Source organism: Balaenoptera borealis (assembly GCF_965194805.1).
Source record: "Balaenoptera borealis genome assembly, chromosome: 8".
NCBI lineage: Eukaryota > Metazoa > Chordata > Mammalia > Artiodactyla > Balaenopteridae > Balaenoptera > Balaenoptera borealis.
Genome location: NC_138865.1, coordinates 113,437,802 through 113,462,605, shown reverse-complemented (window position 1 = coordinate 113,462,605; position 24,804 = coordinate 113,437,802). Strand labels below are relative to the sequence as shown.

The 24,804-nt window shown below is 49.7% G+C and overlaps 1 protein-coding gene across 5 annotated transcripts in view; it reads right to left on the bottom strand.

Annotated features, from left to right (window-relative positions):
• The window catches only part of MVB12B (multivesicular body subunit 12B), a 213,123-nt gene extending 188,542 nt beyond the window's left edge, over positions 1-24,581 (bottom strand). For 2 of the 5 annotated variants that reach the window (XM_082403348.1, XM_082403351.1), the window contains exons 1-2: positions 24,148-24,573; positions 10,512-10,634 (exon numbers count right to left, since the gene is read on the bottom strand). In XM_082403348.1, coding sequence (XP_082259474.1) covers positions 10,512-10,634; positions 24,148-24,228 — 204 coding nt within the window. In that variant the 5' untranslated portion in view covers positions 24,229-24,573. Of the gene's footprint in view, positions 1-10,511; positions 10,635-11,837; positions 11,956-24,147 lie in introns of all 5 variants that reach the window. The other 3 variants (XM_082403350.1, XM_082403347.1, XM_082403349.1) reach the window with 3 other exon arrangements.
• Positions 24,582-24,804: the final 223 nt, after the last annotated feature.

Below are 24,804 nucleotides of genomic sequence, written 5' to 3'. Positions count from 1 at the left end.
CTAGCAGAGGGCTAGACACACAGAAAAAAACTGAATAGAGAGTCACACATATATGCCCAACTGATTTTTTACAAAGGTTCAAAAGCAATTCAACTTTCAACAAATGGTACTGGAGCAGCTGTTCATGCATAGGGGGAAAAAAATAACTCTGACCTAAATCCATACCTTGTACAAAAATTAAGTCAAGATGTATCACAGAGTTAAATGTGAAATGTAAAACTATAAAACTCCTAGGAAAAAAAATGAGAAAATCTCCAGGATCTAGGGCTAGGCTAAGAGTTCTTGGGCTAGGCTAAGAGTTCTTGGACTTGACACCAAAAACATGATTGATAAATAGAAAAACTGACAAATTGGACTTCATCAAAATTTAAAACTTCTGCTGTGTAAAGATCCTGCTAAGGTAAAAAGACAAGTACAGACTAGAAGAAAATGTTTCCAAACCACTTAACTAACAAGACTCATATCTATAATATACAAAGAACTCTTAAAACTCAACAATCCAATTAGAAAATGAGTAAGACATGAAGCAACATTTCACCGAAGAAATAAAGATGGCAAATAAGCACATGAAAAGATGTTCAACATCATTAGCCACTAAAGGAATATAATTAAAGCCAAACGAGTTATTACTAAAACCCTATCCGCGTGGCTAAAACAAAAAAGTGTTGACAATAACAGATGCTAGAAAAGATGTGGAGTAACTGGTGGAAATGTAAAATGTTACCAGCCACACAGGATAGTAGTTCAGCATTTTCTTAAAAAACTAAATATGCAACTACCATATGACCAGCAATTGCACTCCTAGGCATTTATCCTGGAGGAATGAAAACTTATGTTAACACAAAACCTGTAAACGAGTATTTATAGCAGCTTTAATCACGATAGCTCCGAACTGGAAACAACCAAGATGTCCTTCAATGGGTAAATGGTTAAACAAATTGTGGTGCAGTAGTATCAATTAATACTATTCAGCAATAAAAGGGAACAAACTATTGATACATGCAATAGATTCTCTAGATGAATCTCCAGAGAATTATGCTGAGTTTTTGAAAATGAAAAAACCAATTCCAAAAGATTACATGCTATATGATTCCATTCATATAATACTCCTGAAGACAAAATTATAGAAATGGAGAACAAATCAGTGGTTGTCAGTGGTTAAGGAGAAGGTTAGTTAATTCCTAGAGACAGAACACAATTTGTACACTTTCAGTATGCAAACCAACCAATCCTGAGGCCATATGCCCACCAGCCCCCTTTCTCAGGCTCCGTCAGTCTGAAACACTATCCTCCTGCCCTAAATCACCCCAAGGCCAGGTATCTGACAACTAGAGGCCACCCTTATAGCCCAGAGCACACTGAAATTATTACGACAATCCAAAATCTGCTTACCCTTCCTTGCTTTGCCTTTCCCACAGAAACCACAATAAAGGCTCTTGCCCACACTTTCCCCTTGCTCCCTCTGCCTGCTGACCAACCCTGGTGCTTCCCCATGTGGCCCTGCATAGTGTGGAAGGCCCCCTCCTCTTGGACCGTGAAAACAAACTCTCTTTTCGATGGCAGTTTTCTCCTGATCTGTAGGCCTCACCACACCCGAACAAAAATAAAATCCCAGGTACATTTTAAAAGTGAAATGTTCTGTATCTTGACTGTATCCGTGTCAATATCCTGGTTGTGATGCTGTACTAGAGTTTTTAAGATATTACCATTGGGGGGAAACAGGTACAAACAAGATCCCCCTATATTATGTCTTACAACTGCATGTGAATCTATGATTATCCGAAAATAAAAAGTTTAACTGAAAAAAATGGAAGATTAAAGCAAGTCCCTCCTCTTTTCCATTAATCCACTACTTGAGGTTTTTTGTCAGGAGCCTTTCTACATAGTGAATGGGAGGTTGCAGCGAACAGGAGGGAGTGCCAGAATACTACAGTGCTCCCCAAGTCCTCTCCCCTTTCCAAATGAACCAACCATGGAACAAGTCATTAGGGAGAGTAAAGTCTTTGGGTCAAAACCAAAATTCATAGTTGGTGGGGGAGAGACACTTAGAAGGAGGCAATTTAAAGCCATGACCTCAGAGTCATCCTGACAGCAGCAACGTTTGCCTCATGCACCCCTCCGGGAAGCCAGGCATGTGCATGTGTAAGTGGTCCATGTGCGTCCTGCCCAGCGTGGCTCCACTGCCCGAGGCCAGGGCTCTGCAGGTCACAGGGGAAGGTGCAGGGACAATGCTGTTACCGAAGCTTGCTAATCCAGGCCACAGGAAACAAAGGCCCAAGGGCTGGTCATAAAACTACTTTCTGTGTTTTCAGTAAATCTCAGTTTCATGTATTTTCTCACAAAACAAAAGAGAGGAACACCTGGTGCCTTTTATCAAAACTAGCTCTGGTTCTGAAAATAAACCAGCGGGTGAGCTGGGACTCGGTCTGCGGTCATTTCCGCCCTTGGGAGCAGGCCCTGGACAGCGAAGCCACACGGGGAGGGAGCCAGGGGTAGCGGGAAGAGGCTGCCACACCTGCTCCTGCATCTGCTTCATGGAACCAGAGCTTCAGGAGGGGCGGCTCTCCCGTCCTCCGGCCACAGGAGCAGGGTGGTCTTCCTGCCCGGCTCGGGCCTCCCACACAGCTTCAGCTTTCTGGAGACTCATGTGACAGCTGTGATCAGACGGGACATATGGTTATGTCCTACAACTCCCATTTGATGTCTACCATATATTTTTAATAAGATATCATTCCCATCTTCACATACTTTTCATTCATTTTAAAAAATTTCTTGAGTTCTATACAAAAATACCAACTTGTTTGAATCAGCTTCAGCATTTAGTGGATTATTTTTTTCTTTCTCCACTTTGGTAGGCGGGACCTCATTTGTGGGTTTAGAATTTTAAACTTATCCTTCTCTATGCCCCTAGACACAGCCCACAGGCCCAGAGGGGAGCTGATCACTCCTAGCACCCCCAAAGCCCCCCTCATTTGGCAGTTCAAGCATTTGAAACTTGCAATTATTTAGGAAATCCCAAATATATAAACTATACAGGACCAGCAGTTTTTAAGAAATGTTTGGCTGTCTAATTAGTTTCAGAAATAAACAGGAGGGCTTCCCTGGTGGCGCAGTGGTTGAGAATCTGCCTGCCAATGCAGGGGACACGGGTTCGAGCCCTGGTCTGGGAAGATCCCACATGCCGCGGAGCGACTAGGCCCATGAGCCACAGCTACTGAGCCTGCGCGTCTGGAGCCTGTGCTCCGCAACAAGAGAGGCCGCGATGGTGAGAGGCCCGCGCACCGCGATGAGGAGTGGCCCCCCCTTGCCGCAACTAGAGAAAGCCCTCGCACAGAAACGAAGACCCAACACAACCATAAATAAATAAATAAATGAATAAACTTTATTAAAAAAAAAAAGAAATAAACAGGAGTGTTGAGAGAAACGAGGTGGGGGGAGAAGAAGCACAGAAGAAATGGGAAGTGGAGACTTAGGGGATGCCTGGTCCGTGCATGGCCCTCGGAGGCCCACTTGCTGGTCAGAGGCCACGACCAAGGCTGGCTTTCCAGCACGCAGCGCCGGCAAGGAACAAGAGCAACACAAACACAACTTCCTGGGCTTTTCTCTGACCAGGCTCTGGACACCAAGTCCTCTGCCCCTTCAGGGGCCTTGCTTCATCAGACAGCGCCTCTCTCTCCTATATCGTCAACCCTCCTCACTGCTGGTTCCTTCCCATCAGCAACTAAACATTCAACACCTGCCTACCTTTAACAAAGGAAAAAAGACCCCTGATCCCATATCATCCTCCAGCTGCCACCTTCCCTCCTTTAAAGGCCATCTGCACTCTCACCTCCCACTTCAGGCGGGCCTTTCAAATCCACTCCAATCTTGCTTCTCAGCCTACCACCAAGTTCACAAGCACCTTCTTGTTACTGAACCCAAGAGTAAGCTTTCAGCCTCATTTTACTTACCCCGTAGTGAACTCTGACTATTACTGACCACCTCTTCTTCTAGAAATACATTTTCCTCCAGTTTCTTACTAATTTTCCATCCACCTCTCCGGATGCTCAGCCCCAGCCCTCTTCTGAGTGCCTCCTTCCCAACCATCCCTCATCATCGATGCTCCAGGGGACTCTGACGAGGAGTCTGATACGACAGGACCATCTCCATGACACCACGGTCTCTGCCACGTGATGGTAACACTCAGGCATCTCCCCAGACCTTCAGACACAGGGCCGCTCAACATCCCCACCCAGAGGTCACACAAGCACCTCAAACGCAGTGTGTCCAAAACCGAACCAACGGTCCTCCTCCACCCTCAACCTACCTGGTTGTCTATGTTCCTATCTCAACAGAAAGCATCAACATCCACCCAGCTGCCCGGCAAGACACCCTCGTGTCACTCTGGTCCTTCCCTTTCCTCACCTCTGCACCCATCTCTCAACATTCAACCCATTTCTTTTCTGTGAAAGAATATGTATTCGGGTCCCCATGCCCCATGTTTCCATGTCCCTCAGGTCGATCCACTGTTAATGGGTTAGGCTTCCACCCTCTCACTCGACACCAATACAGAGCCTCCAAACTCAGCCCTTTGCCTCAGTACCTACGCCCTCCAATTATTTCCCTTCCTGTACACACCAAGGAAACTTTTAAAAACACAAATCTAAGAACCTTTTTCTTAAAGTCCTTTCGTGACTCCTACCACCCTCGGCATGGCCAATGCCTTCGTGTAGCTTACAACATTCTGGGGTGATCCAGCCTCATCTACCCACCCTTCCTCATCTCTCGCCTTTCACCTGATGGAACCCCTCCCAAGATACTGCAATTCCCAGGGCCTTGCACAATAGTAGGTGGTCAACAAACATCTGTGAAGCCACTGCGTGAAGCAATAAATGAACGCATAACATCAGAAAAAGCTTTACCAAGGAGTTTTCAAAGTGGGTTCTAAAAGATTCAGAAAATTTTATCCCAAAAGGGGGGGAGGACGGGAATTTTGAAAATATGGAAAAAGTGGGTTCAAGGGTTTGATGGTACAAAGTTGCTCCTTATTCCGAATATGAGAAAGAACGAGGTTCAATGAGGCTGGAGGAGAAGTGAGTAGAAGGAAGTGAGACAGGAAGACACACTGAGAGCACGTGCGCCGAGTGAAAGGAGTTGCATGTCTGTCCTTTCTCTGTTTACCCAAGAGGAGGAAGCTCTTGGGGAGAAGATCCACGGCTACCCCTGAAACGACACACCATCCAGGCCCTCGCCCCAGAGGTCCGCCTGGCCCAGAGGAGGGCCAGTGACAGGAAGCTGGGCGCAGAGCCTGGGGTGGGGGAGGGGGGCAACTTGGTCAATTCATCCTTCAGCCCCCAAATTTCACTTTACTCAACACCTGCTTGAGTGAGAATAGAAACTGACAAAATGTCACAACATTTCTAGAAGGCATTGGCAATACTTAGCAAGTTTAAAATGTGAACACTCTGACCCCGTAATTCCAACCTATGAAATTATTCTATGGCACTAACAGGGTGACCACACCAAAATACATACACAAGGATGTTGTTTATCACGTTAAAAACATAAAATGGAAACAAACTCAATGTCCTTCAATATGGGATTATTAGCCAAATTTTGGTACAGCCAGACAATAAAATATGCACTATCGGGGTTTCCCTGGTGGCGCAGTGGTTGAGAATCTGCCTGCCAATGCAGGGGACACGGGTTCGAGCCCTGGTCTGGGAAGATCCCACATGCCGCAGAGCAACTAGGCCCGTGAGCCACAACTACTGAGCCTGCGCGTCTGGAGCTTGTGCTCCGCAACAAGAGAGGCCGCGATAGTGAAAGGCCCGCGCACCGCGATGAAGAGTGGCCCCCGCTTGCTGCAACTAGAGAAAGCCCTTGCACAGAAACGAAGACCCAACACAGCCAAAAATAAATAAATAAATAAATAAAAAATGAAAATAAAGGAATTCCTTAAAAAAAAAAACAAATGCATTATTAAGAGGATGTGACCTATCTCTAGAGACTGATATAGAGCTATGCCCACAATATATTTTTTTAAGTTATGACAGTATAAATAGTACCATCCCATTTGTATTTTTAAAATATGTTTTTTTTAAAAAACTCACAAACGTACACACACATCCCCTGAGACTTTCTAAACTTTAAATCAGGAGAGGCCAAAAAATAACAGGAAAAGCTAGCACAGCACTTCCTGAGATAGACTTGTGGTGACCACGTGTACAGATTATTTAAGAATGACCTAACTTAGAGCAGTAGTTCTCAAAGTGTGGCCTCTGAACCATCAGCATCAACATCACCTGGCAACTGGTTAGAATGCAAACTCTCAGCCCCACCCCAGACCTACTGCAGCAGGAACCCGGGGCGTGGGGTCCCGCAGAGGAATGAGGCCCACGAAAGCTTGAGAATCCCCCACCTGGACATCTGGAAACAGTCCTTGAACTAGGGGATAATCTGTCACTTCAGAGTCACTGTGCCGAAAGACTCCCGGGTGTCAGGCGGGGTTTCTCAGGAAGGGAACGAAGGAGGTCTTAGATTTCAGTGAAGAAAAAGAAAAAAAAAGTCTCCTAGGCTCTCTGAGGCCAAGACTCAATTTGGCGGGGCCCCTACACACGGCAGTTGTAAACGCCGTTAGGTAGAATGAAGGTAGCCAACAGCAAGGCAGAGGCCGGGCAGGGAGGGGTCGGAGGACGGACCTGGGCCTCAGCAGCAATATTCTCTGAGCCTCACTCTCCTGTTCCCATCATCCTCAGAGCTCCAGAAAAATCTCAGGAAAAGTAATTCTGGTCTCAGCTGTTCTGTGGGAAACCACGGAAGGTCACAGAACAAGGGAGTGGAAGGGAAAGCAGTGTCCATCTCCCCACTCAGGCCAGGAAGAGGGGAGCAGCCTCGCCAGGTTAGCGGGGGAGATGCACCCAGACAAGGGCGACCTCACAGACGTCACCAACAAAAATGGTGCAGTGTGGTGGCAGGGGAGAAGGCCAGAGCCGAAGGACCCCAAGCACACTTGAGCCGGTGCCCTGGGAAATGCTCAGGAAAAGCTGGAGGAGAGACACTGGGCAGGCCTCAGGGTATGGAAAAAAGGGAGCAACTTCTAGAAGTTAAGCTGGAGAGGGTCATGCTGTCACAATCCGGGACTTAGCAAGAGAAATGGGGAGATCTGGAAAGCTAGATCTGAAAGATGGAACAGTCTTTTAGGACTTCCCTTCAAAGCACTTATCACAATTTTATCTTACATTTACTTGTATGATCATTTAATTGTCTTTCTCTCTATCTAGACTTTAAGCTTCATGAAGAAGGCAGGAATGTGTTTTCATTCACCACTATACCCCCAGCTCCTAGATAGACAGCACATAGTAGGTATCCAAAAATATAGGTTGGACAAATAAACAACTTAAAATTAAAACACTCTGGAGTGTTTGATTATTCTTTCTCTGTATTGTTGACTTTTTGTTTTTGCCAAAAAAGTATATCATCATATGAAATTATGTCACCAAGAAGTGTATTATCAAAGGAAACTATTTCCTTTTTGGAAAGAAAGAGTCATCTCACAAATACAGTGTTGTGGCTTTAGTCTGTGAGTTGTAAACACTCACTGAGAAAGGCAAGAGAATGCAGGTAAAAAGTATGATGTATTTCATTGGAAATACACAGAAATACACCCAACAGTGGTCATCGGTGATGTCCAGCTTGATGCCCTTAGACACTGCAACATCCCAGAGGGACCTGGTAATCAAAGGTTAATTTTGTGCAGAGGAGTTTTAGCATGAAGTGCTCCCACGGCATCACGATTCATTGAAAACTGCCCATCGCATATGATAAACCAGCACGTGCTACCACGCATCTACAACACAGAGTCATCCTACCAGGGACCGTGGACACATGAGACCCACCAGCCCTCTGAGGGCAGGGAACCCCAGTCACTCCCAGATCTGAGAGCGTGGCTGAGGGGCAGGAAGTGCAGGCTATTTCAGAGGGGACTGCAGAAATAGGGACAATAAATTGAGAAGTTTAGCAAATAATCCCCAGCTGCCTGGCCTAGGAAGCTTCCCCTGACCTGCAGAGAAGTTACAAAATTAAATTTTTATAAACAAATACTTGGCATCTTTTACTTCAAGCAGCAACAGGGCCTCTGCTCATTTTAAAGTGGTTGTACCATCGAGGGTCAGCAGCCCATCTAGCGCCCGGCTCTTGGGGCTGCGTGTCACGGTACTTAACGTGCCCTGTGCACAGGGAGGGATTAATCCTCCGGCAGACGCGACCGAGAGAGAGAGGCCTGGCCACGGTCCGCAGAGAGCTTCCTCAGCCCCCGCACTTCCGTCTCAGCGTCTCTGCGGCGCGGCCACCACCCGACGCCTCGCACTTCGGTTTGGATGTTGACCTCACATGAAACTCCTCCGGATAAAAGGAATGGGGAGTGCCTCCCTGCCTGCCCACCCCGTGCCTTCCCTCATTCCCCTTGAACTCAGGGTCAGACCTCTGAGGAAGCAGATGCTTATCTGGGAAGAGTCCAGCGGTCAGTCCAAAGAGAGGACTCCCGCCTCCCTCCCTGAAAGGGCTTTCGGAGGGAGCTCGGACACTCCGCCTCGGCGCGCAGGGGCTGGGTAATTGCCGGGCTGACCCTCTGGAGCCTCTTGCCCTGCTCACCTTTCATGGTAATGCCTGGTACAGCCTCATCATGAAATGTGCTTATTAATCTTACCCATTTGACACTGCGCTCTTCTGCCCTGAGCTAGATGTTAGGAGAAAATGATACGGATAGATTCTGCTCCTGTCAGACTTACCAAGACTTTCAGAAAACCAGACTATCAAAGGCCATCTGTCGCCCACTAGCCAAGCATTCACGGTGACCCCGAAGGTACAAGCAGAATGTTAAAGACACAGATCCGCAAGAGGGAACAGCGAGAAGACCTGGGCCACACCCCAGGCAACCCCTCGCCCCCAGAGAGCCACTCCGGAGCCAGTCCTCCCAGAGATGGCACGCACCAAGCCCCTTCCCTGATTCACGCCTCACTGCTTCATATCTAATTCATCAAAAGACACTTGGGCTTCTCAAATCAGGAACATTTTTATTAGCTTCCTCAGGAGTTTTATGGCACAAAGCCATACCTAATGATTCTATTTTATGGCAAGTTATACATTCCAACAGTGCTCTGAAGTCAGGCCGCAGGTAAGACTCAAATCTTTGTCAAAAAAGATTCCCCCGTTCTTTCACTTTTAAAATGTTTATAAGCTTTCAAACAGTTGGGAAAGTGATGTAGAGCATTTTAACAGGCTTCCCCTTCTCACACGGGGCCCGGCATGGGCTGACGCAAAATGCACCGCACTGTTCGCGACGGGGGCTGATTTTGCCTGCCCACCTCCTCCGCCTGGGGACATCTGGCAATGTCTGGACACAGTTCTGGTTGTCACGACTCGGGGGTTGGTGCTATTGGCGTCTAGTAGGAAGAGGCCAGGGATGCTGCCCGACTACACACTATTTTCTGATCATCTGGCCCAAAATGTCAGTAGTGCCAAGGTCAAGAAACCCTGCCTTTGGGCTTCTTCTGGACTAGGCATGGCATCCCTCCCACCCCTGGGACATCAGACACTGATCTAATCACTGTGCCAGGTTTTCAATGCTGGCTAATGAGACTTGTATTCTTTTATGTATTCTTGGTGCATATTTTCAATGAGCAAGAATAAAACATCGTCATAAACAAAATGAGGAAACTGAAAATAAGACCACCTTAGAAGCTCAGAACACATGACAACAGTCACTGTTAACTAAACCCTCCCAATAGTTCCTCTGCACTTTTTAAGCTTCACCCAAAACGGAATTTACCTACTGAAAAAACAAAATAACCAATTCCAGCCATCGGTACTACTGAACACCACCACAGATGTCTGCTGAAAAGCAAAGCAAGTTCTCTGCTATACCGCAGTGATGTGGTCAGTCAGAGCCCTGGACTTGGGAGGGGGTCTGGTCCTGATTCACCACTCCCAAGGGCTGGGGCTCCATCGCTTCCCTTCTCAGAGCTTGAGTTCTCCTGATCAGCACAGTGGAGAGAAAGCAACTTCCCCTCCCAGCCTCCAGGGAATCATGAGAGCCAAATGAGTTCATGGGTAGGAAACTGCTTTGTAAACTGTAAGGAGCTATATAAACATATGTCAATACACTTATGACATTTATACATGTAGGACAATCTGTGACAACAAACCAAGGGTCTTTCAGACTCTTGGATCCTTTTCATGAAATGTCACAGCTAGAAATGGCTTTGGAAATCAACTAATCCAACCCTTTAACTTTACAGAATGTGAAGATGACCATTACAGAGGTCAAGTGACCCAGCTAAGGCCACGAAACAGCCCAGACGGGCTCAGGTCATCTACTCCCAAAGCAGGACGCTCCCCACGCCTTCCCATTGGTGACGTCTTCCCTCCCTGTTTTAAGTTCCTAGAGAGAAGCAGCACATCTTACACACAGGGTTCAGAGGGCCTTGAACACAGGGGATAACTATTTGCTGAATCAGCGAATCTTGACTTACTACGTCGTAGCCTGTCGGGGCTCGGTTCCGAGAAGCCACCACCCCCACTCCCGTGATGGGATCCATTGACGTCTCTGGCAAGGCTTCTGAAAGGTCTTTGACTTCAGGCATGGCGGATTGCTCCTGGTTCCGAAAAGGAAAAAGAAAGCGTACAATTCAAACGGAGCATTTAAAGTGAACGATGTAAAGTCTCGCACAGACAGAACCAGTGTCTCGGGGAAAATATCCTGAACTAAGCTCCATGTACCTGGACTGGCTAAGGGAGCCCTGGACCCTTTCCTCAGATCAAGAATTCAAGTCATCTCCGGCCCCTGCTCTTCTCAAGTTAGCTTTGAACACTCTCCTGCCCAGCTGCCTGACTTCTGAACAGATACCACCAGCTTCTCTGAGGATAAATCAGACACGGCTAAATCTAACAGTACCTTCCGTCTCTCTCCCTCACAATACCTCCCTGCAGAAGTGCAGCCTTCCAAATCCACAGCCTCTACCACATCCAAGGGTGGACTGTTCGGGCGGCAGAGCTTTGCAAACACACAGAAGAAAGTGCTCTGGGCGTGGAGGCCAAGGCATGGCACTGGAGTCCAGTCTCCATGACTTACTAGCTGGTGACCGGGCAAGCAAGAAGTCAGGACACTGACAGTCGCAGAGCTGCTGTGAGAACTAAAGGAGTCGCGTAAATCAAGGGCCTGGAGAGGTTCCCTGGCACATAGTAGGCGCTCAACAAAAAGCAGATGAGACTGGAGGGTTTGGGATACAAAGGTCCAGTGTAACTGGCCAGAAACATGGTTGGTGCTGCTCCCAAGAGGACTGGCGGGTCCCTTTGTTGTGTTTAATCCCGCAGGTCATGTGGGCACTTACTCAAAGCTAAGCACTAACAATGGCCATAATTCTTGTTGGGCACTTTGGGAGAAACGGAGGGAAATGAAATTATTATTCTGCTGCTGATTGCCTCTTGATGTGACCAGAGGAGACAAGCAGAATATAGAGAGCACTGGGTCTGGGCAGCTCGAGTGGCAGTGCACCAGAAAGCAAATAAAAAACGTAACACCTTATGTAAATGACTTCTAGTGCTTTTAAAAGGACAAGCAGCGAAAAAGAGCAAGTTAAATTCTACCTCCTTCTGCAGCAATTGAATTCCACTGGCTGTAGGTCTGCCAGATCTCTCAAGGCTGGTTACTGCTTCCAAAGCAAACCAAACACCCTGCCTAACTAGGCAGGCAGGAGGAATATTCTTAGCTCTCAGCCTAGAATCAGAAAAGGCAGAGGCTATTAAAAATGACTACAGCCTCCTGAATAGAAACAACCAGAATGCTGTATGCAAGTTACCATGTAATCAGCGTCCCCTGGAACCCACGAAAGGCTCCAGAAACAGACTTGTCAGGGCAACGGAGCCAAGTCTCGGATCAAGGCTAGAAGTGCTGGGCAGCAGCCACACTCTCAGCTTCTGTTTATGACAAAAGCCAAACTAAGTTATGCTTTACTTAATTCTACTGAAAATAAGCTTCTAGAAGCACAGGGCAGGGGGGACAGGACACCAAACCACATCACTGCATCGTTTTCTATTTTCAAATTTCACTTACCAGGCAGCTTTATCTGCATAAAGAACAGGGCTTAATGCTTCCTGCACACAGTAGGCACTAAATAAATATTTATTGACGGAATCCGCATGCATGCCCCCAATAAAGAAGGTTTAGAATTAAATATCTGCACCAGCCCAATCCAAAGCAAACACTGATCAAAAAGTACTTCACGTGGAAAACCCCATATTCCTGGTAACATGGAAATAACGTTGCTGCAGTTTGCAAAATATTGGTACCTGCTGTTGGTTACCAAAATGCTTCGCAATTAACAACTCATTAATAGAATGTACAATTCTGCCAGTGCTAAAATATCATGCTGTGAATTTAATAAAAGAACATCAGAGGTAAGTGTTGTTTTTTTTTTTTTAAGATAGTAGCGCTTCTACTATCTGAGGGGGGGGGGGAAGTGAGCATGGGAATAAATAAGAAACATTTTATTAGCTGAGAGATGCCCGTCCTCGGGGCACCACATGCCACGTACTGATGGCAACGGCCCTCCTCTGCTCTGCAGCGTGAGCAAGGGCGGGGGGCTGACGCCGCTGCTCCCACAATGCACCGGGCAGCCCGGCACCGGGCCCCAAGATGGCTGCGGGCGGCCTCCCGGAGCAGACAAAGGAGCCGGCGGCCGGGCCTGCGTGCCTGGTCACGGCCCGGCCTGCAGGCTGGGAGGATGCGGCGGGCAGGGCATTAGCACCGAGCATCTCCGATGCACGCCTCCCTCTTTCCTCCCCCGCAGTGACCGTGCCCTGGGGATCCAGCAGCCTTTGTGAGATACAGACAAATGACTCCTCGCCGCGCGGAGCTCCGCGGTGGAGGAAGCACCACCACCAGTAAAGGAAGCTTTTAATGAGAAACGCCCAAGATATCCACGGCAGAGGCAATCACTCAAAGCAGCCTGCCCTGAATTACATATTTTCTGACTGCAAATTACTCTTAACAGCGTCTCTACCGTCACTTCAATTGACCTTCCTAACAAAAGGCCATTTATTAACTAGCTCTCGATGCTCCCTGGGCTGTGCGAAGCCTCCAGCCAGAAGGGATGGCACCACTGTGTTCGCGGCTGCCCGGGTCACAGGCCAGGCCTCTGCGAGGGGGAGAAGAGGCCATTAATGCCGGGCTGCAGAGCAGACCTGCCGCGGGGAGAGGAGCGGGGGAAGCAGGGTGTTTAAGGCCAACATTAACCTGTCTTGCAAGATGCGATGCTGGGCTACAGCAGAAAACGTGAAGGCCTACTTGCAACAGCTGGTGTCATCCTCAGCACTCCCCGCCCAGCACCCACCTCTATCTCCAAATCCTAGCTGCACACAGAACAAACTAACACACCTCCCCGCATCTGAACAGCACCCTGCAATTACCAAAAAGCTTTCTCGGGCTCCTTCTCAATCGATGCTCACACCAAACCTAGAAGGTGGCTGGGGCGTATTATCCCTGTTTTAGAGGAGAAAAACGGAAGCCTGGAGTTCTCAGACACCACGAGCTGGCAGAGGGCAGAGCCCAACGGGACCTCTGGCCCTCCTTCCCCAGCCTGGTCTGCTTTCCATACACTGTGCAGAGAGAGACGGACTTCCCATCCGATATCCCATCAAGAAAGCACTTTGAACACCAATTATATTTTAAAATGCCAACGCTCTTCTTTCTCTAGCTGTAGCCCAGTAACGGAAGCAAGGGGGGAAAAGAGTACAGAAAGATAGAAGTAACATGGGATTAATTTTCCCCACACCTTAGTTTCAAGATTCAACATTTCCCTCATAAATAATTTACAACAATAAAATTGAGCTAAGGCCATGTTTGTGTACGACGGAGGTAAATTTAGACCTAGTGAGGGAGATGCGAGCCCGGCACAGGAGGGGATAGGTTGATGTATAGCACGGTGTGAGTGCGATCCACGGCACACGGGGGCTCCATGACCAGCTGGAAGTCACAGGGCCAACCGGGGTGGAGGTGCAATTGGGGAAACTTCTACCGTCCCAGCTGTGGCTACAAGGAGGGCTTCCACAGAAAAAGCCAAAAGTTGATGCAGTATTTTAGAGGCCAAGATAACAGATGTTGAGATTTCTGAGAACTACAGGATTGAGCCAACCTGAAGCTAAGTCGGTTCTCAGTAAACGCGAGGTAAGGAACGAAGATGGCGGCAGCACCTGGGAGTCACATCTGCCCTCGGGCACGGAGAGAGTACATTGGCGACACTGACCTTGAGCTAGTCCTCCTAGCTTGACCTCGCAGGTCATTTGGTCCCTATCCCAACCTCTACCCCGAGTGTGCAGCCAGCCTCACTCAGATCACTGCCCAGGCTGGGGGCTACAGAGCCTCGCTCTGGACAGGTGTGCCCGTGTCTGCCCCAAGAGGATTTCTCTGCAAGGTGGGGAGAGAGACAGAGAATGAGTGTGTGTGTGTGTGTGTGTGTGTTGTACATACTGGGACTAGAGGGGCTGGATGGGGTCAGTTAGGGTGAGGTGTGATCTCCAGGCCAGCAAGATTTTTTCCACGCTGTGCTCAATGAGTTCTATCCAATAACACTGGGTAAGAGAACAGCTTCCTGCGTGAGCCTGCAATGCTGCAAACGGTGCCTGGGGGAGGCCGCAGCTCACAGCACTGCAACACCTCACCAGTGCTGTCATCCCAGGTTCACAGAGAAATGAACTTTAACTATAAAGCCCCTTCATACAGACAGCACACGGCTCCCTTGTAGCTGATCAAAGAATCACTACAACAGTGTGCTTAATCCCTAAAAGTCAGCAGTGCTGGGCTTAACTGATGCTGAACATTGTTTCAGAATCAAAGGCGTGCCTCCCAGCCCCAGTCTGGGAGAAAACTAAGCTACTGTATCACAGTTGAAAACTCAGGGGAACTTTGATATCATCTCTGTTTAATTTCCCCGGCCCTGTGAGCCTGGGGTTTATCTCGTTTTATCAGCTCCTGTACTGAAATCAAAACCCAACTAGCAGAGCTCAGACCTCTCTCCACGGAGGCCCTTCCAGCAGCAGGGTGGGGTGCAGGCCGAGGAGTTTAAAGCACTTTGCGCGGGGGGAGGCAACAACTGCCGGGGGGCAGGGGGTGCTGCCTTCAAAGGAGGCGCAGCAGGGACCCCAGGCGAGGAAGGAAGGCCGACTCAGAAGCGGTGCCCTTGCTGCCCACCAGGGCTGAAGGCAGGACTCGCACACAACTTTTGAGGAGAGTAATTTCAAAGTATTGCGGGGGGAGCAGGTTAAATTGAGCTACTGTAGTTGAAATGACAAAACCAGTGAGCTAATGAAGTCCCTACAGAAGGATGAACTTGTGATCAGATTGTTTGAAATCCAAAGTCAAGGGCACAAAAGACAAACTGTCTGCCCACATCTAGCAGCTTGTGGCGCTGGGGAAAAGCAGTGGATAAATATTTCACTCCCTGTGGGAAACGGCCAAAGAGCAGGGCCTCCAATGAGAACGGCCGTCCCCCAGTAAAAGCTCCGGCTCTGGCCGTCGTGCGGCAGCTCTCTGCCTGTTTCCCAGCAGCAGCAGTGGTACCAGTGGGCTGCAGGGAACCCATGCCCTCCTCTGTTGCTCCATAATTCCTGGCACCTTCCTGCTAACAAATCTTAAGCAGGGGACAGAGGACAGGGGAGGCCAGGCGTGATTCACCAATGCACCCACAACACACACAAATACACAAACTGGGCCACCTCAGGCAGCCCTGGTGCAGAGCCCTACCTCCTACGGAGACTGCAGGCTGAGGCCAGAATCCCTGCGGCAACCAGGCAAATGGCCAGCCGGCTCTGGGGGCTGCCCATGGGGGACACAGGCTGAGAGGTGTCCACTACGGAACCTCAGGATAGCATCCTGGCGCCACCTGTACTTGGGCCTGGACCACTTACCTAGTGACCAGTCAGAAACCAAATCGTTCCGACAAATGCTGTTGAGTACGACCTGGTGGCAACAGGCCACAGGCTGCTGGGAAGGCTGCTAAGATACTGGGGAACTAAAGCAAATATTTTCCTAAGCTCCCCTAGATCACAAAGACTTTCCAGCTAGGGAACTAACAATGGCAAGCACTTCCTTTTTCTCCAGTGAAGGTCTGTTACTTCTAATAGGAGAATCTGGTGTACAAATGCATCCATTCCATCAGACCTATGTTTAGACTGATATGAACCATTTGATTACCAAACAGATTTTCCATAAACCATGTGAGGCGGGCCTGGGGTTTGGGCTGCTGCAGCCCGTACAGTGCAGTGCTAGGTCCCAGAGTTCTCTCTCCCCAGATAAATCAGGATCAAGTTCTACAGCACTGCCGTGGCCAAAGGCCTGCCCCTATAGGCCCGAACGTGAAAAACCAGGGAGCCTGGTGCTGGGGAGGAGGGGGCGTTCTCCAGTACACTGTGAGCCCCACCGCAACCTGCAACTTGCTCACAATCACTGCAAATGAAGGTCGTCCCCACCCACTCCCATCAGGTCTAGTGTCATACTGTCCCCTAGAGAGAAGGAAGAAGGACACCGATGGAAGGCAGATGCCCTACAAATGAACCCACCCCAGGAGGTCCCAAGAGCAACATTCTCTTGATATTCGGTGACGTAAAACGGTCACAGCCTTGGCTTGATGGCCACAGTGTACAGAGTAAAAATGTCACCTCAACGCCAGGCAAATGGGCTCCCAGGCCAGAATCATCAGAACACCTGGCTTCAGGTCAGCAGACACCTCCCATCACTACCACCCGCTCTGTGACTTGCACATGGGTCTTCAGAGTTTCTTTGGTCGTATAATCATTCTGTGTGCTGATGACTTCCAAATTACTTCCATGGCCCGGACTTTTCTCCTGAGACTCAGACGAGTGTATCTAGTACCCTGTTGGCTACGGTCACCCACACGTCCCATTAATACCTCAAACCTGGCGGACCTTGCCATCCTCCCACCTGAAGCATCTCCCACGTTCCTGGTACCTAACAGGACCTGGTGCGTAACAGTCAGCCCACAAATGTTTACGGAGGGCCCTTGTGCTGAGCATGAAACAATGGTGAAGATGGAAACCCCAACATTCTGGATGAGGAGTTCTCAAATTCTAGCACGCATGAGTCATCTAAGGAATTCGTTAAAACAGTCTTAAAGCCACTCCCAGAGATACTGATTCAACAGGTCTAGGATGGGGCCTGAGAAGCTGCATTTCTTTTCTTTTTTATAAATTTATTTTATTTTATTCATTTTTATTTTTGGCTGTGTTGGGTCTTCGTTGCTGTGCACAGGCTTTCTATAGTTGCAGTGAGCGGGGGATACTCTTCATTGCGGTGCGTGGTCTTTTCATTGTGGTGGCTTCTCTTGTTGCAGACCACAGGCTCTAGGTGCATGGGCTTCAGTAGTTGTGACGCTCAGGCTCAGTAGTTGTGGCACACAGGCTTAGTTGCTCCGCGGCATTTGGGATCTTCCTGGACCAGGGATCAAACCCGTGTCCCCTGCATTGGCAGGCGGATTCTTAACCCTTGTGCCACCAAGGAAGTCCCAGAAGCTGCATTTCTAACAAGATCCAGGTGATGCTGAAACAGCAGGTCCGTAGTCCAAACTTTGACTACAAGGCAGTAGGTACTCATTAGATGTTTGATGAAGGAAGGAAGGGAGGGAAGGAGGAAGGAACCTGAAGGTCATCATCCATGGGGAACAGCCTCAGAGTAAGTCCCCCAGTCTTTCCCTCCCCAACACAGGTTGCCCAAGAGCACCCAGTTCCTCCCCTATGGCACCCATCCCACCATTCAAAATCTGGGTCACATCTCCCATTCACCCCAAACCTTCCCCACTGCCCAGCCAGACAAGTGCTGTCACTAAGAATCCTGATGTTGTCCAAGGACATGGCCTTAGCACATACATGTGCACACATGCACGCATGCACATACACACTTACACAGAGTCTTGCCTCTCAGAAGGCTATAATACTTTCCCTAGCAGAACATCAGCTGTGCAAAGGTATATGTCCACCACAGTGCCTAGCCCACAATGAGAACTCAATAAATGGATTACGGATAGATGGATGGATGGATGGATGGACGGATGGACGGGAGGATGGATGAATGAAGTTCCTGTCCTCCTCTCAAAATCGCCAATGTTTCATCGGATTAAGGAGGGCATGTAAAGCAGCAGAGGCGATGGTGAGAGTGCCACGCTGGGGTCACTGATGCTCCATGCAGGACAAACACCACGATTCCAGGGCTGGGCCATCTGCCGAGGAAGGGAGGTGGGACTGCGGCACTCCAGGGGGTTCCAGAAGTGGGTGTGACTCAGCTGGAGCAGGCTGGATGAGGGCCTGGCAGGAGGCTGCACGAAGACTCCCCTAAGGAGTTTGTAAAAACTACAGCTGCCTGTCCCAACCCCCAGGTTCTGATCTCATTGATCTGGGCTGGGTCAGAGACTGGAGAATGCAGAGCCCAGGTGCAGTGCCACTGTGCTGGGTGACACAGCGACGAATAAGTCATGGGTACCAGCTGCAGGGCTCACGGGCTGGAGGAAATGTCCCGAAAGGAAAGGACCGCAAATGAGGGGATGCTCCCTTTGGCTGGGCAGTCAGGGAGCTGGGCTTCCTGAAAGATGGAGGGTGCCGAGTACTGCAAGCGGTGCAGGCAGAAGACACGGCACCAACGGTGGCGTGAACAGTCCCGGACTGTCTGGGAAACTGTTAAGTAGCAGATGGGCTCTGAAACAAGCTTATGAAACGCTTAAACAGACAAACAAACAAATAAACAAAACCGTTAAAAACCTGTCTGCACTTCTCTGCTATTTCTAAGGTCTAAGTAATGATGTGGATCTACAGGAAGGAGCGCCCCAGTGGTCAGAAGGAAGAGATTCCCAAGTCTTGCGTTCCTATTTCCTCTCCTGTAAATGAATGCTTCTCAAGCCAAGGCCACTTCCTGCACACCCTGTAGGGCCTCTTCATGCTATTAGCTCAGGGAAGGATTGGGAGGTAAAGCAGAGGAAAGGAAAGGGTGCAGACTTTGGACTCAGAGGGACCCGGGCTTGAGTCGCAGGTCTGACACAGCTGTGTGACCCCAAGCAACTCAACTGAATTGGGCCTAAGTTTCCATGCCCCTCAAATTGGAATAATGGATGATAATATTTTCTTTACAGGGTTTTAATGTGTATAAAGAACTTGCAGAACTTCCATCAAAAGATACAATCAACAGAGTGAAAAGACATCCAAAAGAATGGGAGAAAATATTTGCAAATCATATATCTGATAAGAGGTTAAAATCCAAATCTATTAAGAACTCCTACAACTTAGCAATAACAAAAAGCAAATAACTCGATGAAAAAATGGGGAAAGGACTTGAAAAAGGACATTTCTCCAAAGCTGATATACAAATGGCCAACAAGCATCTGAAAAGATGTTCAACATCATTACTCATTAGGGAAATGCAAACCAAAACCACAGTGAGATATCATCTCATACCCATTAGGATGGCTGCTACCAAAAACCAGAAAATTAGTGTTGGTGAGGATGTGGAAAAATCGGAAACCTGGTGCACTGTTGGTGGTAATGGAAATGCAGCAGCTATGGAAAACAGTGTGGTGATTCCTCAAAAAATGAAAAATAGAATTACTATATGATCTGGCAATTCCACTTCTGGATATATATCCACAAAAGAACTGAATACAGGGTCTCAAAGAGATATTTGTACATACATGTTCACAGCAGCATTATTTCCCATAGCCAAAAGGTGGAAGCAACCCAAGTGTCCACAGACAGATAAATGGATAAGCAAAATGTGGTCTATACATACAATGTAGTATTATTCAGTCTTAAAAAAGGAAGGAAATTCTGACACATGTTGCAGTGTGGGTGAACCTTGAAGACATTATGCTAAGTGACATAAGGCAGTCACAAAGAGACAAATACTCACAAATATGATTCCATTTATATGAGGTACTTGGAGTAGTCAAATTCCTAGAAAGTAGAATGGTGGTTGCCAGAGGCTGGGGAGGGGGAAACAGGAGTTTTATGAGTACAGTTGACCTTTGAACAATGAAGGGGTTAGGAGTGCCAAACCTTCCAGCAGTCGAAAATCCGAATATACCTTATAGTTGGCCCTCCAAATTCGGAGTTCCTCTGTATCTGTGGTTCTGCATCTGGGGATTCAACCGACCGCGGATGGTGTAGTACTGCAGTAGTTACTATGGAAACAATTCCACGTATAAGTGGACCTGCGCAGTTCATACCCATGTTGTTCAAGAGTCAACTGTATAGAGTTTCAGTTTTGCAAGATGAAAAAGTTCTGGAGATTCGTTGCACAACAGAATGAATATACTTAATGCCACTGATGTATACATTTAAAAACAATTAGGATGGTAAATTTTATTTTGTGTGTTTCACAATATTTTTAAAAAGCATCTATAATTGGGGTTCTCAAATTTCAGTAAGCATCAGTACAACCCAAGATTCTTGTTAAACATGCAGATTCTGGGGCCCCTTCCCCAGATATTCTGATTCAGGATCTGGGTTTGAGGCCCTGGGTTCTGCATTTTAATAAACATCCTAAGGATTCTTAGTTCGTTAAGAATTCATTTATTTCTCTCTCCTAAAGGATATTCTTTTGAACATTTTGCTGTGCTGATCAGTATCTGTTTGAAAAAAAAAACCAAAAGTGTGGACTTCCCTGGTGGCGCAGTGGTTAAGAATCCGCCTGCCAATGCAGGAGACACAGGTTCGAGCCCTGGTCCGGGAAGATCCCACATGCCGCAGAGCAACTAAGCCCATGCACCACAACTACTGAACCTGCGCTGTAGAGCCCACGAGCCACAACTACTGGGCCTGCGTGCTGCAACTACTGAAGCCCATGAGCCTAGAGCCCATGCTCTGCAACAAGAGAAGCCACCACAGTGAGAAGCCCGTGCACCGCAACGAAGAGTAGCCCCCGCTCGCCGCAACCAGAGAAAGCCCACATGCAGCAACAAAGACCCAACGCAGCCAAAAATAAAATAAATAAATAAATTTATTAAAAAAAAAAAAAAGTGTGTGTGTGTGTGTGTGTAGAACGATCCTGTGTTGATCCTAGCCACAGGCCCAGCAAGATGGCCCTCCAGTCTTCAGGGGAGTATGAGCTGCAAAGCTCTAGTATGTGACCCCTGGGCTCTAGGCCCACGGGCCTCTCACATTTCAGCCTAGACAAGCTCTGCATCCCGCCAGAAGTGTGTCAAGTAAACCAACGCTTGCCCACAGGATGTCCCCAACAAGAAGGCAACGTCAAGCACACCCTGCCTCCCAAGCAGCTGGGGAGAAGAGACGTGAGGTAGGCAACCCCGCCGCAAACAGTGCCGACAACTCAGGGAAACCACAATTCCCAAGGGCGGCCCAGCGAGCACGAGGCCAAGGAGAGCCAGTGGGGCCGGTGCAACGCTGGTCAGGCAGGGCCTCAGAGACAGCGAGAACAGCCTGGGGAGGGGCAGCTCATTCAAGGAACCCAGGCCTCCCCTCCCACAAGCCAACGCGCAAACGAGACTGCTCACTCAACCACAGCCAACTAAATACAGTGTTCTCAGCCCACCGCATCCAACCATGTAGTCATTTGTTATCTTCACCATCATAATAGCACCTCTGACATTTCCCACTCTTGACCCCAACACCATCATGACTTTCCAGTGTGGCAAGGATGTCGCTCTTTGAGCACGAAGCATGGAGCAGTTCCAACCCGCTAAGGCAGAGGGGCTGGGGACACTTGGATTCTGATGCCCCCAGAAGCAAATCTGCTGTGAAACTGATAGAGATTAAGAACCGTCAGCACCCACTCCCCCCTTCCAAGGCCCTGAGGGGGATCACAATGTGTTCACACGGCTGTATGGTTTTGTAAAGCACCAAGATATCCTTGTACACAAACAAGATATTCTTGCATTGCTCTTCTTATAGTCCTCCCCCACCACAACAAACTGTCAAAACAGCAGACCCACCAAACCGGGGTCTGCCGTTAGATCCCACTTACATTTAGTGAGGACCCACCAACCCCCTCCACAGTGTCACACACATTCATACACATTAGCCCATTCAGCCTTACGGGGCAGGTTTTATTCTTAGGCCCCTTTAACAAATGAGGAAATGGGGATTCAGAAAGGTCCCATGAGGTTCCATGACTTGCCTAGGGTCTCCTGGGTTCCAGGAGGTAAATTGAGGTTCTAAGCCCAGTGTTCTTTCTACTCTACCATCCCTTCCTAGTGGCCCTAAATAATAACCACAAACAGAAAGGCACTCTAAAAAAAACTGAAGCTACTCTTCTGATCAACCAGTTAACAAACCCTTAATAATAACCACTAATTTTTAATTGTTTTCATTTTATTTTTTTAACCACGCCATACAGCACACGGGATCTTAGTTCCCCAACCAGGGATCAAACCTGTGCCCCCTGCAGTGGAAGCTCAGAGTCTTAACCAGTGGACCGCCAGGGAAGTCCCAATAACCACTAATTTCTATTAACTACTTGCCCTGTGGCATGAATGGAGCTGAGCACTTCTCTTATAATATTTCATTTGCTTCTTACTATAATTCTATGAGATAGATATTATCATTAGCCTCACTCTACAGATGAGGAAACTGAGGCTCAGAAAAGTTCACTAATTTCCCTAAGAACACACAGTAAGTAGGAAAGCCAAGGCTTAAGCCGAGGCCTAATTATAAGTCCTTGCACTTAATCATGGTGCACTGTTCCAGCTAAAAGTGGGGAAAAGCCCACCAGCGGGAAGGAGGCCGGGCAGGGAAATGCCTTCAGCATAAATCAGGAGTGCGGCCTAAAAGCTAAAAGGAAGGAATGAAAAATGTGGATTAAAGAAGATGATCCTAAGCTCAAATGAACCAGTAATTGCTATGTCAACTGCTTCACATGGGTCTTGGTGCCCAGGTCCCAGAAGAGGCCCCATTTAAATATTCTATGCATGGCACAATGTCTTGAAATACCTGGTTCAATTTCCCACAAGCAAGAAAGGTGTCACCTGTCTCCTGTACTAATCTTCTGAGTACACTGAGTTTTTGAGTTAGTCTAGGCTTCCACACAGCTTATCTCCTAACTTTTCTAAGGCTTTTCTGGTGCAGCTGATAAGATTTTCTTGCCCAGTTAAAATGAGATGAGATCCAGCCAGCTGTCGAGAAATGTACAATGAGATTATACTGAGAAGGAATCACGGAGACAAAGGCCCCTAAAGAGACTCTGGCCTGCTGTCTGCTTTGTGGCAGAAAACTGAGCGGGGGGGCTGGTTCGTGGGTGGGGGCGGGGAGCAGAGAAGGCGCAACAGCCGTTTGCCTTTTGCCCTCCTGGGCCCTCCCCTGTGCCTTGCTGAAGAGGCTGCAGAGGGGCAGGGAATACAAGAGTCATTTTTAATGGCCGGAAAGGCTGATGATTCAGGAAGAGTTGTGTGTTGGTAACAAAGAGGACGAAGATGATCATGGGTCTGCCTTCTTCACCCGGCCCCTGCCCCTGAGCCTCATTTGCGCTTAAGTCCCCGTGGGGTGACCATCAACAGGCGCACCATTCTTCGAGGATGGGTACTCTGGGTCTTGGGTGCCCCGACCGGCACCTCACCTTGCACACAGGTGCCCTGGAGTTTGGGTGTCCTCTCTGCTCTGCCCAGGTCATAGATGAGACCGCACCCTAGATCATGCCCGAGGCTCAGGTGCAGTCAGCTCGACACCCACGTGACTACAGAGAGTGGCCCCCGGGCCCGGCCAGCGAAACCACTGTCCGGGTCTGTGCAGGTGGCCGCCGTGCCCCGGCACAGGTGGGCCGCCTCACCTCTCACTTGGGCGGACGTGGCTCTCGGGAGCCCTCACCAGCCCCGGCCCAGGGGACGCTGCTCGCACCCTGGTCCCCGAGCTCCCTCCGGCCTCGCCAAGCCGCAAGGCCAAGCCGGGGACGGGAAGCCGCGGCGCGCGCAAGGCCGAGCAGAGGCTGCCGGGCCTGTCCCCGCGGCCGGCCGGGCACACAGCCCGCAGGCCTCGGTGCGGCCCGGCTCCGCCCGCCCACCCGCCCCTCGGCCCGGGGCCGGCGCCGGCCCGCCCGCCCGCGGGGGCAGCAGGGCCGGCTCGGCCGAGCCTCCGCGGCGCCCGGCCCACCCGGCCTCACTTAACTGTTCCCCGCTGGGGCGGCGGTGGCGGCGGCTGCGGCTGCGGCGGGTCCCGGCTCCGTCTCACGCAGAAGCAGCTTCTCATCGCCCGGGCGGCGCGGAAGGGGCCGGGCCCGGGGCCCAGGCGGCGGGGCCGGCGCCGCAGGTCGAGCGCGAGCCTCACCGGGGAGCGGCAGCAGCAGGGGCGGGGCGCGGCCTGGCGGCGGCGGCGGCGGCGGCAGCAACAACAGCGGCGGCTCCTTCCCCGGGCCGCGGCGGCGGGCCGGGACCTCCCGGCTCTGGCGCTGGCTCCGTGGGAGGCGCCGGGCGCCCGAGGCTGGCTCGGGCGGGAGGAGGGAGCGGGAGCCCTCGCGTCCGGAGCCCGCGCCGCCGCCTGCCCGGCACCCCGCCTCCCCACGGCCCGGCCCGTTAGCCCCGGGCAGGGCCCCGGCGCCGCCGACCTGGCCTCTCCGAGTACGCAGGCGGCCCCCGCCCCAGCCCAGACCCACGGGAGCCCCGGGCCTGTCGGAGCCTGGGCCCCAATTGCCCCCTCCCCCAAGTTGGCCTCTTCCAGGGACCCGCAGCCTCCTCAGCTCTCCTAGGCCTCACTGTACCCTAGACTAATCCTTCAGCACAGCCTTAGATCCCTAGAAGCCCCCAAGCCACACACACACCACCCGCC